A 13,106-nucleotide genomic window follows, 5' to 3' on the forward strand; every position below is an offset into this window, starting at 1 on the left:
TATTTGTCAGAGAGAAAGAGACAGAAAGACAAAGCACAAGCAGGGGGAGTGGCAGAGAGAGAGGGAGAAGCAGCCTTCCCGCTGAGCAGGGAGCCCAATGCGGGGCTTGGTCCCAGGACTCCAGGATCCTGACCTGAGCTGAAGGCAGCCGCTCAACCCAACTGAGCCCCCCAGGCGCCCCGCCCGATTTTCTTTTTTAAGTGTAGTTAGTGGAGGGAAGCAGCAATGCTTTGGATAAGGTGAGGAGCATTCTGATTTTCCTGACGCAGCAGCCGGACCCAGGAATTCACTGAAGGTGTGTGCCTCAGGGAGGGGGGGGGGGTGAGGCAGACAAACTTTGCGGCAATGATGACTAATTTTCTATTTTAGGTTCTTGCTCCGCCATATTCCCAAGCCTTCAGCAAAATCCTGCTGCGTATGAGTAACTTCCCTGTGTTCTTATAATTTGGGGGGATCAAGAAGGAAAGGGGCTGTGTTTCTCCCCGAGGTCATTGTGTAGTGGAGAAAGGGAACAGACAAGGGAGGTCCAAAGCGGAGGCCAGCTGTGCATGGGAGCAGTGGAGGCTCATGGGCGTGCATGTGTGTGCGTGCATGCGTGTGTGCATGGGTGTGCGTGCATGGGAGCAGCGGAGGTTCATGGGTGTGCATGCGTGTGTGCATGGGTGTGCGTGCGTGGGAGCAGCAGAGGCTCATGGGTGTGCGTGCGTGCGCGTGCATGCATGTGTGCATGGGCATGCGTGCATGGGAGCAGCAGAGGTTCATGGGTGTGCGTGCGTGTGTCCGTGGGCGTGCATGCGTGGGAGCAGCGGAGGCTCATGGGTGTGCGTGCACGTGTGCATGGGCATGCATGCATGGGAGCAGCGAAGTCTCATGGGCGTGCGTGCGTGTGCATGCGTGTATGCATGGGTGTGCGTGCGTGGGAGGAGCGGAGGCTCATGAGTGTGTGTGCACGTGTGCATGGGCGTGTGTGCGTGGGAGCAGCAGAGGCTCATGGGTGTGCATGCGTGCGCGTGCATGCATGTGTGCGTGGGCATGCGTGCATGGGAGCAGCAGAGGCTCATGGGTGTGCGTGCGTGTGTCCGTGGGCGTGCATGCGTGGGAGCAGCGGAGGCTCTTGGGTGTGCATGCATGTGCGTGCGTGCACTTGTGCATGGGCGTGCGTGCATGGGAGCAGCAAAGGCTCATGGGTGTGCGTGCACGTGTGCATGGGCATGCATGCATGGGAGCAGCGAAGGCTCATGGGCGGGCGTGCGTGTGCATGCGTGTATGCATGGGTGTGCGTGCGTGGGAGCAGCGGAGGCTCATGAGTGTGCGTGCACGTGTGCATGGGCGTGTGTGCGTGGGAGCAGCGGAGGCTCATGAGTGTGTGTGCACGTGTGCATGGGTGTGTGTGCGTGGGAGCAGCAGAGGCTCATGGGTGTGCGTGCGTGTGTCCGTGGGCGTGCATGCTTGGGAGCAGCGGAGGCTCATGGGTGTGCATGCATGTGCGTGCGTGCACATGTGCATGGGCGTGCGTGCATGGGAGCAGCAAAGGCTCATGGGTGTGCGTGCACGTGTGCATGGGCATGCATGCATGGGAGCAGCGAAGGCTCATGGGCGGGCGTGCGTGTGCGTGCGTGTATGCATGGGTGTGCGTGCGTGGGAGCAGCGGAGGCTCATGAGTGTGTGTGCACGTGTGCATGGGCGTGTGTGCGTGGGAGCAGCGGAGGCTCATGGGTGTGTATGTGCATGTGTGCGTGTGTGCATGGACGTGTATGCACGGGCAGGACTTGGCAGTAAGGGGTAGCGCTGACCTTCTCCCAATCATGGGAGCCTGAGCAGGTTCATTGACTCAGAGGAGAGGTGATCCCCAAACACTGGAGACACCTAAGCAGCCAATGTTTGTTGGATAAACCTGGAGTCAGCAAATTATTTAATTTTGTTTTCTTGGTGGGATCTGGGGGTCTTCGATTGTTAGCAAGGGGATGTAAGGTGTTTGTGCACTATCACAGTCTGTTGGTGCCATCTTTCCAGCCTTTGCTAGCTTCACGTGTCTGTGCCACAGTTGGGCACTTCTTGTCATATGTCAGACTTGCTCACCATTATTATATTTGTTCTGGTGATCTGTGATCAGGGGTTATGACTCCCTGAAAGCTCAGAGGAGGGTTAGTGTTTTTTAGGGATATGGTATTTTATTTTTTTATTTTTATTTTTAAAAATCTTTTTAAAGATTTTGTTTATTTGACAGAGAGGGAGAGCACAAGCAGGGGGAGCAGCGGAGAGAGAGAGGGAGAGAAGCAGGCTCCCCTCTGAGCAGGGAGCCCGATGTGGGGCTCAATCCCCGGACCCCGGGACCATGACCTGAGCCGAAGGCAGATGCTCAACTGACTGAGCCACCCAGGCGCCCCATGATACAGTATTTTAAAATTAAGGTGTATACGTTGGCTTTTCTAGACATAATGCTATTGCATATTAATAGACTCCGGTGTGGTATAACCATATCTTTTACATGGGCTGGAAATCCAAAGTTCACTTGATTTGCCTTAAGGCGACACTCTCCGTGTCATGTGGTCTGGAGCTGACCCACACACCTCTGAGGCCCTCCCCCTTCTCGCTTCCCACGCCTTCCCCTGCCCCCTGGGGGAGGGGGCCTCGGCGTGGGGTCAGCGCACAGCCGGGCTCTGGCCCCCGTGAAGAGGGCAGAGACCAGGTCAGCTGACGCCTTCGTTCAGCATTCGATACCACATTTACAGCGCACAACTCTGCTCCCTGTGGGAAGCTGGGTGGTCCCGCCCTGCGTGAGGCTGGTGGGAGGGCTGAGTGACAGCCCGAGGCAGGGTGTGCGCCGTGGGGGTGCAGGCCCTGGGTCCTGGGGGAGGAAGGAGGAAGGCGCACAGGGCCACGAGTGGGTCCGGGCAGCCTTTGCGTGGAACTCAGCCTTGGAGAGAGGAGGCATCAGCCAGCGGAGGGGGGAGAGGGAAGCGTGTGCCCGATACAGGGAACAGGTCACAGGTCACATGGCGGGGGCCCTGGGTGCCTTGGGTGGGTGAGAAGCGATGAGAGTTCTGTGTGCCTGGGGCCAGGCAGGGGACAAGCGGGTGGCGCAGGGGTGGGTCACGAGGCGGACACGCAGGCCCACGTTAGGTCGGGGACCACCCCGTCCGTCCCCGGGATGTGGGGACCACATGCCCCAATCCTGCTTCCAACTCCACGCCATTGCATTTCAGGCAGATGGTCTGAACTCTGACCTCTCGAGGCCACTGCAGGGTGTCTCGGAGTGGACACCCGTCTCTCCTTCCCTCCAGCGTGTAGGGAGAGCCCCCCACCGCTTCGCGCTGTCTCCCCGGCCTTTGCCTCCAGGCCTGTGAGCCCTGTTCCCTGTCGGAACGTTCCTCCTGCCCTTCCTCACTTCGTAGTTCCTGCTCGTTCTACAGACCCTCCTGGGGCCCCGGCCCCGGCCCCCACCAAGCTGGCCTGTCTGCGTGCACACGGGGACCCCCCCCGTAGGCGTGGGTGGAGGAGCCAAGGCCGGAGAGCCCCCAGAGCCCCCACCTCTCTGCCCGCTGGCTCTTGGGTTGGCCCGCGGCTGCGGTCTCCTGGGGCCCCGCCTGGTCCCCCGCCCCTCCCCAGGGGTCGTTCCCGTGTCACCGGGCCTGTGCGCGTTCGAGCAGGGACACTGCTGGCTGCCAAGTCACTAGGGACCGCCCCCCACCATCAAACCCCGGGGGCCCTGGAACCCACCCGCCGGCCTCCCCCTCTTGCGGCTCCCCGACCCATGTCCGCCACCTCTGCCAGCTTTCTGTCCTCCCGGGCCGTGTCCCCGTCCCTGGTCAGTTGCTGACCTGCAGCCCACTCACTGACCCCTGCCCGCTCCAGGTGAGGCCAGCTCGCCGCCCTGGGCTCCTTCATGCCCCCTCTGTGCAGCACCCGGCTCGGAGCCCACACATTCGCTCAAGGAATGTGCGAGTGTGACCTCCGCCTGCAGGTGAAGTTCCGGCAGTTTAGGTAGCCACCTGTGGGCTAGTGGCTGCCTGTGGGGCGGCGCAGCTCACAACACTCCCTGGCCACCCCGTTCCAGGCTCCGCTTCTCACCTCCTCCCCAGATCCTGCGAGCCCCGCCCGGTGCGGCCGAGGGGCCCGCGCTAGGCTGCGTCTGCCCTGTCCTGTCTGGCAGCTTGGCTCGGACCTACTTCTCCACCCGCACGCTGGTGCTTGGACGCTGTGTTTGGCGTCCAGGAGGAAGAGACAGTCCTGCTTCGAGCCAAGACCCTGTCGGCCCCTCCTGGCTACCCCCAGGAGCAGAGCTGCCCTGACAGCTTCCGGACGGCTTGGGAGCGAGGAGGACGGGGCACGTGCTGGGCCTGGCCGGTCACATGAACGCACGACAGCTTCTCTGGCGGGACCAGCCGCACCAGCTACTGTGGGCGCCCCCTTGGGGCAGGGCAATGATAGGATAGTTGCAACTATTCTGGGAAATGAGAGAGGCACTTAGGCTAATTTCGTCAATCTTATTTTCCTTAGCTATCTAGCTTAAAATGAGGGCCGCGTTCATGGAAAACAAAACACGCAGGCAGGAGAATGAGATCGTTTGTATGTTTACTATGGTACAGCAAGATTTTCCACACCAGAGCCAAGGTCCTCTGCTGCCCACAGAAGGCTCTGGGCACACCACCCACACACGACATTTAAGACAATTCTTCATTTCTCTGACAATGACTTCTCCAAGTGCATATATAATAAATAAATAGAAAATACGTCTTTGTTCGTGGTGGCGCCTTTAAGAAACGTTTACATACGAAACACACTATACATTGAATTCCCGAAAAAGGACCCGCTATTTCGGCAACAGGAAGGAGACAAGCATTTCAGAGGAGTGTCCTTTACCCTAAAGGCCCAACTCATGTGAAGGCTGACAAACAGAAAGAACCATAGGGACAATTTTCCAAGCCACAAGACAATCCATGCCACCAAGAACGCGCCTGGCCACCAGCTGTGGTGACGGGTGGCGGAGAGAAAGTGTGCAGATCCTGCACTGTTACACATATGTACAACTCTGAGGATTCTCAAATACATCATTTTGGAAAGTAACCGAACCAAGGACAGTCCGCGTTCCTGGCCACCCAAAGTGATCACATCCTAAGTGGTTCACAGTGTGAGACCCGTTGCGTTGACAGAGTCTGAAAACCCCGCAGAACCGTAGCCACGAACTTGAGGTCATCTCGGCTCCCCTCTGCAGGGCCACGCGGCTGCCCGCAAGGGGTCTGTCCGGGAGTAGGGCCTGGGGAGCTGCCACGTCCCGCCACCACCTCGGAGCCGCTGGGAGAACTGAGGTGTCGGCTCAGCCTGGGGAGGGGGCCTCCTGCCCGAGTGTCATGGGCACAGCCAGGCACAGGGAGCCAAGAAAGCCCTCTTTGAAGAAAGGGTTTGTGGTTGGCACAGGAGAGGGGAAAACGCAGCTCCTTGTGGAGCCCCCCGTGACCCAGGGACCTCAGCAGAGATCAGGAGCATCCCTCCTTCTCAGAGCTCTCTGCAGGGTGGCGAGCAGTAGCTGAGGGCCTGTGGTGGGCCCCGCAGCTCGGCAGGCCCCCCGGAACAGCCACGCCGGCTCACCAGAAGCATGGCAGTGTGCCCCGACACAGTCCCCCGGGCCCCGCCTGCACACCAGGGGCGCCAGCGGGAGGGTCGTGGCTGCGGTGAGCCCTCCCGAGGGACGGCCGGTGCTTGCAACAGCGTGGAGTCTGCAGGGCCGCCGCCAGCCCGCGGGACAGAGCCCTATGTGCACGGAAGGCCAGGGGGGAAACCGCCATCAGCCAGTTCTCTCTATTCTGATCAGTTTTTTCCTTCCAGGGGTCTTGGGTCCCCCATTTGGGGGAGCTCCCTCGGGAGTGCAGGCACTCTGGGGCCAGTTGTTGAGGCAATGTGGTATGGCAGCAGGTGCTGGGCATGGGGCTCCTGGCCCGGCCCCTGGCCTGGCTGTGTGGTTCTTCCCCTTGTCAGGGTCTCACGTGCCCCATCCAAAAAATGAGGGTTTGGGACTAGGTCATCATTAAGGTCCTTTCCAACCCCGAAACCCCAGGCTCATTGAGGGGTGAGCCCATTCAAGAGCACATGAGGCCCCAAATAGGAGCTGACTTCTCTCAACCTAGCTCCACCCCCGTCTGGGGTCAGAGGGGGGCTGGCTGGGGACCGAAGTGCTCCCCGCGGGGGCGTTATAAGCCCCCCAGCCCCCCCCTGCATGCTTGGCCGTGATGAGTGGGCCAGCAAGCGGCGGGCAGAGGGTGACCTGCAGTCACCAGCTCTGGCAGATGCAGGCGGGAAGGGCTGCACCTCCGAACCCCTCTGCTCACCAGGATGCCCTGCCCTTCCTTCCTGCAGGCCCCCTTCCTCCTCCTGTGGGAAGCTTCTTGACCCACCCGAGCTCGCGGGATCCTTCCCTGCAGGGCACCTGCGCGGGTCCTCTTCATTCCCCCTTCACATTCTCTACCTGGTATCGGAGGGCACGCATACCTGACCGCCCGTGCCCCCAGCCTGCAAGCCCCTGACTCCAGGCCTGGCTTCTCACCACCCTGCATGCCCCGGGCGCCCTGCGTCACAGGTGCTGGCCCGAAAGAATCTCATCTACAGCTGGGTTCTGTGTGCGGTAGGAAAAGCCACAGACTTCTGGAATCTCACAACGGAAAGGGCCTCGAGGTCACCTATTCCTCCCCCCATCCCAGGACCTGAAGTCTCTGGAAAGGTTGAACCCCTCCAGAGGCAGGGCTCGCCCATTCCCCGAGGGGAGCCAGTCCCGCCTTGGCGAGTGCTGTCTACACGCCGGCTCCTAACCCCACGAAGGTGGGTGCTTGCTTACAGGAACAGAGATTTCCCAAAGACCGAAGACCAGTCTCTCCTTTCCTGTCTCCACCCCGTACTGCGCGTGCTGGAGAGCATGGGGATCTGTGAACGGCTGCATCGGGGCTCCCGCCGAAGCAGACCCGCTTGCCAGCACAGCTCGGGCTCCTTGTACGCACCCCCCCACCCCCTGCAGAGGCACAGACAGGAGAGAAGCACCCAGGAAGCTGCAGGGAAGAGAAAGTCTCTGGTGTGGGCAGCTCCGCCTCCCCGGGGCTGCAGGGAGACACTGAGTGGGGGCTGCAGGGGGCGGGCAGCACCGGGCGGCTGATGCCGCTGTGCCAGGGGCCGCCGCCGGGGTCCGCTGGGGTCTGCCGTCACCGCGCAGGGCGGCGGCACCGCGAGCAGGCCTCCTCACAGCTGCTTCTTCCTCACCACGGGGATCGGCACCACTTGGAAGATCTTGGCCTTGTAGTCGTCCGTGTCCAGAGTCACCCAGGTGGGCCGGAAGCTCCCTTTGAAGCCAACGAATGCCATCTTCTCTGGAAAGTAGGGACGGGTACCGTGAACGGAAGCCCCGAGAGAATGTCCACACCCCATCACCTCGCAGGGCTCCCTGTCGCCGCCCACCTGCCCCTACCAGGGAGCCCTCCCCTCCTCGGTGCCCCCCCGGCAGAGCTGTGTCCGGCTGCTGATGGTACCTGATGTCGTTTCCAGGGGCACGCGGGGGTGTCACCTGAGCCTTGGGGCCAGCCACCTGGGGTGGTGGCTCTGCTTTACACAGGACATCTCCCGGGAGCGCCTGCCACCTTTGAGCTGAGCCCCCACCCCTGTCTGAAGCCCAGCGTCCCCATCTGTCCACGAGGGATGGGCACCTCTACAAGATCTCTCCCCTGCTCCCACATGCTGTGGCCTTAGAAGGACTTTGTCCAGGGCACAGAGTGGACGGAGCAGCCCGACCAGATGTTGAGGCCTCAGCCCCACACAGCGGTCTCCCTCCTGCATTCAGAGCTCAACTGAGGGGCGTGGGGCTGTATGTCCACACCGAGGAACGGCCAGCCCGGCACACAGCACATATTTCTCACCACTGGGAAAGCACCACTTGACTGAGGTCACCTTAGGCATGTCAGCTTTTGGCCACAGGGTCTTAATTAAAAAGACAGAGGCCCCAAAATGATTCCAGGACTGAGCTGGAGAAGAGACCTCTCTCCCTGCGGTTCTCTTTCGGCTCCTTTGAAGGGCCTTCATTCATCATTCCTGATTTTTCTCCAGGAGCTGCCTGGAGTTAACATCCCCTATGATGGTGACCGCCGCCGGGGTCAACACCCCTAACCCCTAACACCCCTAACACCCCTAACGGGTGACCCGTGTTAGATGTTTCTCGTGGTCAGGATGGCATGGCAGCCAACAGCTCTGACTGGTCTGGACTAGAAACATTCGGATCCAAATTCGAAACTTGGGCAAGTTACTGAAGTGTCTAATTCCATGTGAAATGGGAATAAGGGCACCGAACGTCCCGGTTCTTCATGAATTATAAGGTACTCAGCAAGGGGCGGGGCTGCACACTACACGTGGACCATGGTGGACATGAGTGTCCACAGACTCGCTCTGCCTCCCTCCCAGCCTCCCCAGGGACCCCCCCCAACACACACACACACACACACAGCCTGTGGTGACAGTGATGAGTGTCAGGCCAGCATTTCTGGGCAGGCTGGCTTCTTCCCTGTGGGGTCTGTGCTGGGCTTTGTCACCAAAGTGCAGGGTGACCTTGAAGAAGCCACCTAGAATCTTCGGGCTTCCATTTTCTCCCGGGCAGGGAGGGACAAACAACAGCTATGCGGACTGTAGCGCGCCGTGCAGATGCTGGACGACTGCCAGAGCATGGAGAGGGACGTGAGCCCTGCCCGGCTGAGCAGCAGGACCTGGGACGATGGTCCGATCAAGCCACTTTTCTGCGGATACTTTTGTTCAAAAGCGGGGTGCACTTGCCGAGCAGACGGGTGAACCGCTCTAGCAAGTCCCTTGCAGTGTCTGGCTGCGCGTTGAGAGGGAGCTGCCGTGTGGCATGGAGACAGGCGGCACCTCGCCCATGCATTCCGGAAGGCCACCACTTGTGTTGAGGATTTGGAGGTTTGGCGGGAAGCACGGAGGTAGCAGCCACCGCGCCCCAGGCGCCTGGGCCCACAGTCCGTGGACGCCCACTTACCCTTCAACTTGAGGCTCTTGTGTGCCCCGAGGTGTTCCAGCACTCTGGTCCAGGGGCCCCTGGAGGTATATCTTCCCTTGGACACCATGAGCACTATGGAGCTGCGCGAGAGAAGGGGACGTTAGGGGCCGGAGGGAGGGCTCCTCCCGGGCGGTGGCGGTGGTCGGGGCGGGGGGGCAGTCAGCGGTGCCCAGAGGTCCGACCGGGGATTTGGGAAAGGGCAGCCTATCCCATGTGCCGAGCCGACCGGCCCTTTCCGTGTGCTGACCGACATCCTGAGCAGCCCTCCCACACACCCCCGGCCTGATGCCCACGCATGCCTGGCCCCAGTGAGGACAGAGTAGGTGCGCGGAGCACACCTCTCCTGGGGCCGGCACGTGGAGGAGGGACATCAGCTTGCGCTTCCTGGTTAGGACTAGAGAGAAAGCCACAGCCTGGGGTTACTACATGCTCAGGGGAGGGTTAACCTCTGCCTTCATGTCCCTTCCCTCTGCTCAGGCAAGACAGCACTACGGCTCGGTTTGCAAATGGGGAGACTGGGGAGAAGAGTGTGTGAGAGGGCCTGTGCAGGGGGAGCCATGCTCGGGGGCGGGGGCAGAGACCCGGAGCTAGGGGTGCTCCCAGCCTGGCACTCCAACCTGCAAAAGCCCAGCTCCGGAGCAAGGCTCCCCTGCCTTGGTTGTGTTCAGGCCAGAGTGCTGGGAACACAGGCTCCCGGCGGCAGACTCAGCCCGCCGGGCCAGACAGGAGGAAGTGAGCACCTCCCCCAGGAACAGAAGCCCAGTGGGGCTTCCAGTTCACATCGCAAAGGAATCCCATAACCGCAGACCACAGTCCAGACATGGAGAGACTGTACAGAGTTCTGGAACCCACTGTCACCCCCATTTGTGTCCCACTGGGAGCAGAAGCAGGTTCTCAGTGAGAGCTCCTCCTGCAAGGCACATGGGGCTACTGCCCCGGCCCAGAGGAGCCCTGGGTGGGGGGGCGGGGGAGGGGTCCCATGCCTCTGCCCCTCCCCTAAACGGAGTGGCTCTGCATTTTCCCTTCTTGTTCCAGACTTCTGCATCCTGTTTCATTTCAAGAAGAAATCCTCTGGCCAAAAAAGGCATGAAAACTACGGCTCTCAAGATGAAAAATGTGTTTTCCCCAGATCAGTAAATCTGATCTTTCTGCACGAATGTGCAATGCTAAAGAAGCTCCTAGTGGGGGATGACACAGAGACTGAGTGTAAGCAGAGCCCCTGTCCTCTGGGCGCGCCCATCACACACTCAGCATTAGTGAAGTACATTTGTTCTTACCAACAAATATTTCCTAAGCCCCTCCTGTGTGGCAGGTGCCACACTGAGCACTTTACTCAGGCTTCCTGCTGTGCCGGCTCCTGGCTCTTCAGTGGATTCTCCACCCAGTTAAGCCAGAAACGCACATCTGAGTTAGAGGTGGGCCCCACATTCAGAAGTGCATACACACCCTGGATCCGGGGGCAGCCATGTCCCCGGTCCGACCAAGACTAGTGCTTTAGTAGAGGCAGAACTTTCTAGCTGCGTTGGAAGAGACCTCACCAGAGAGGTGCACGTGTGTCAGACTGGGAAGGTGCTGGGAGTTCCGGGGATTTCTAGCAGAGGGCGCAGGAGGTACAGTTAAGAATTCAAGCCAGCAGTCCGCAGGGAGGATGGGCCTGACCGGGGAGGCAGACGGGCCAGCCCGGGAGGAGGCTGAGCCGGGGTGCCGGTGCCAGAGGGGCCCGCGGGGCAGCCCCTGAGAGGACCAGCAGGAGGGCGCTCAGGCAAGTGGCTGATGAGGACACAGGGGCAGAGGAGAAATGAAGGGGGAGTCGAGCAAGACGCCCAGACTCGGGTGCAGTTGTCTGCAGGGACGGTGCTGATGAGCCAAAACAGAGCGAGCAGGAGGAGGGGCTGGTCTGGGAGGTTAGAAGACAACAGATGGCGAGAGTCAGTCCTAGAGGAGACGTCCAGATGGCCTTGCCCAAGGAGCAGCCGGACAGGAATGTCCGGGGCCAAGGAGAGGTCTGGGCTGGAGGCACTCAAAAGCCACCAGCATTTGGATCGAAGTGGAAGTGTGGGAGGGGTGAGACCATGCTGGGAGTGTGCCGTGGTCCGGGAAGAGGGCCAGGCCAGGCCTCCCACTCGTAAGCAGGCAGCCCAAGCCACCTCGGCCTGACCGGCATTCAGCACGGCCTGGGCTCCGGCATGAGTCGCCGGGCGGGCCCTTCACTGCGGAGACTCCCCGAGCTCCCACGGGCCCGACTGGCCAGGAAGGGGGCCTGGCCCAGGGTCGGCCGCGCACACACTCACTTGTCGGGGATGGCCGCGATGTGCTCAGACAGCTGCCATGGGATGCCCTGCAGAATGGCGTTCCGGAAGCTCGCCTCGCTCAGCACGTGGCCCCGGCTGCCGTCGATCACCACCACCTGGAGGCCGTCCTCTGCACTGGGGTGCTTCATCCCGTCCACCTGCCGGCCCAAAGCAACACAGCTGTGACGTGGGGGCCCGAGGGCGGCAAAGGCCCCGGGGTCTCCTGCTCCGGGGCTCCCATGTGGACCCTGAGGGCAGCCTGCCTGCGAAGCTGTTCCAAGCATAAGACCCTCCTCCATCAATTCTCTGTAGCCCTCTGCAGGGCCCCGAATGACGGCCCCATCACTCGGAGACTGTGGAAGTCAGCTTATGTGGACCAGGGGTCTTTGCAGATGCCAGTACGTTAAGGATCTGGAGGCGAGATCCCTGTGGATTTAGGATGGGCCCTAAGCCCAGCGATAGGTGTCCTTGTGAGAGGAAGGCAGGGGGTGCGGGGCTCCCACACTCAGGGAGAAGGCCGTGGAGACAAGGCAGATGATGCAGGGGCGTGTCCTCGAGCCGGGGACGGCGTGCAGCCACCAGAAGCCCGCAGAGGCCCGGGCAGGCGCTCCCTGGGAGCCTGGAGAAGGACCCGGCCCTGCCAAACCACCCCCCGCCACCACCACCACCACGTTGGACCTCTGTCCTCCAGGATGACCGGGGAATCCATTTCCCGGAGGAGGAAGGCTTGTGACAACAGCCCTAGGAGACCGACCCCACGCCACGGCCAGCCAGTCCCCCAGCGCCCCCAGCAGGGCCAGGGCCGCTCACCTCAATGTACGCGAAGTCGCTCACGAGGTGGAGGAAGCGCCGCCCGGAACTTTCCATCTTCACCTCCAAGAAGCGGTCCTTTGTCTTCTGGAAAACAGACACAGCCGGGCGCGGTTGTTGGGTCTGGGCAGCCGTCCCCCGCGTCCTCTGGTACGGAAGTCACCGCGTCGGCTGGGGGGCCGGGCGGATGTCCGGGAAGGGCCCTCCCTGGGTCTGGGCCCGGGTACAGGCAAAGGTCGCCCCCCGCCACTCACCAGCGGAGAGCCGGGGAGCTTCCTGGGCATGGGCACGTCCACGACAGCCCTCTCGGCGAACCTGGGGTAGGCGCTGGCCGTGCAGTCGCTGACGCCCGCGTTCCTGGGCATCAGAGCCTTAATCTTGATTCTCTCGCAGCCTCGCATGGAGCAGAAGGCAAACCTCTCTCTCTCGTTGTGCGCTTTCAGCTTCAGGAACAACAGCCTGCACACAGGGAGCGCGGCCGGTTTGCTCTGGCGAGGGAGCCCTCCTCCTCCCCCCCCCGCCCCCGTTAGTGTGGCCGGTGGGCCGGGTCTGTCTTGGGTCACTGCGGTCGGAGAGAGAAATGCATCGGATGGAGGGAACAACCCTAAGGCGGACCCTCTGCTCCACGCCATGCCACGTGCTGGCCGCAGAGTCACACAGTATCTCACTTAACCCTCGAACGATCCCGAGCAGTAGGTACCGTTACTGTCCTGAGTTCTCAGACGGGGAAACCATGGCTCAGAGAAGCCAAGGGACTTGCCCTGGACCCCACAGCTGCACAGTGACGGAGCCGGGCGGTCTGTCCCTTCACGGCGCCGGCTCGGGAGCGTGCTACCAGTTCCCTGCCGGGCTTTCCTCCAGACCAGAACTGATTCTCGCTTTGGGGCGAGGACCAGACGCGGCCCGGGGGGGTGCAGGGGCTCAGATGGTGAGCAAGCCAAGGTACTAACTTGGGGCTTATCGCTGTT

The 13,106-nt window shown here is 61.3% G+C and overlaps 1 protein-coding gene across 5 annotated transcripts in view; it reads right to left on the reverse strand.

The window, feature by feature from the left end:
• Nucleotides 1-4,487: 4,487 nt before the first annotated feature.
• Nucleotides 4,488-13,106, reverse strand: part of LOC113909733 (cell migration inducing hyaluronidase 1) — a 134,712-nt gene continuing 126,093 nt past the window's right edge. For 3 of the 5 annotated variants that reach the window (XM_027571230.1, XM_027571229.1, XM_027571228.2), the window contains 5 exons: nt 12,393-12,597; nt 12,139-12,225; nt 11,329-11,486; nt 9,017-9,117; nt 4,490-7,352 (listed from right to left, as the gene is read on the reverse strand). In XM_027571230.1, coding sequence (XP_027427031.1) covers nt 7,225-7,352; nt 9,017-9,117; nt 11,329-11,486; nt 12,139-12,225; nt 12,393-12,597 — 679 coding nt within the window. In that variant the 3' untranslated portion in view covers nt 4,490-7,224. Of the gene's footprint in view, nt 7,353-9,016; nt 9,118-11,328; nt 11,487-12,138; nt 12,226-12,392; nt 12,598-13,106 lie in introns of all 5 variants that reach the window. The other 2 variants (XM_027571232.2, XM_027571231.2) reach the window with 2 other exon arrangements.

The sequence above is a fragment of the Zalophus californianus genome, chromosome 6 (genome assembly GCF_009762305.2).
Source record: "Zalophus californianus isolate mZalCal1 chromosome 6, mZalCal1.pri.v2, whole genome shotgun sequence".
In the NCBI taxonomy this organism is placed as follows: domain Eukaryota; kingdom Metazoa; phylum Chordata; class Mammalia; order Carnivora; family Otariidae; genus Zalophus; species Zalophus californianus.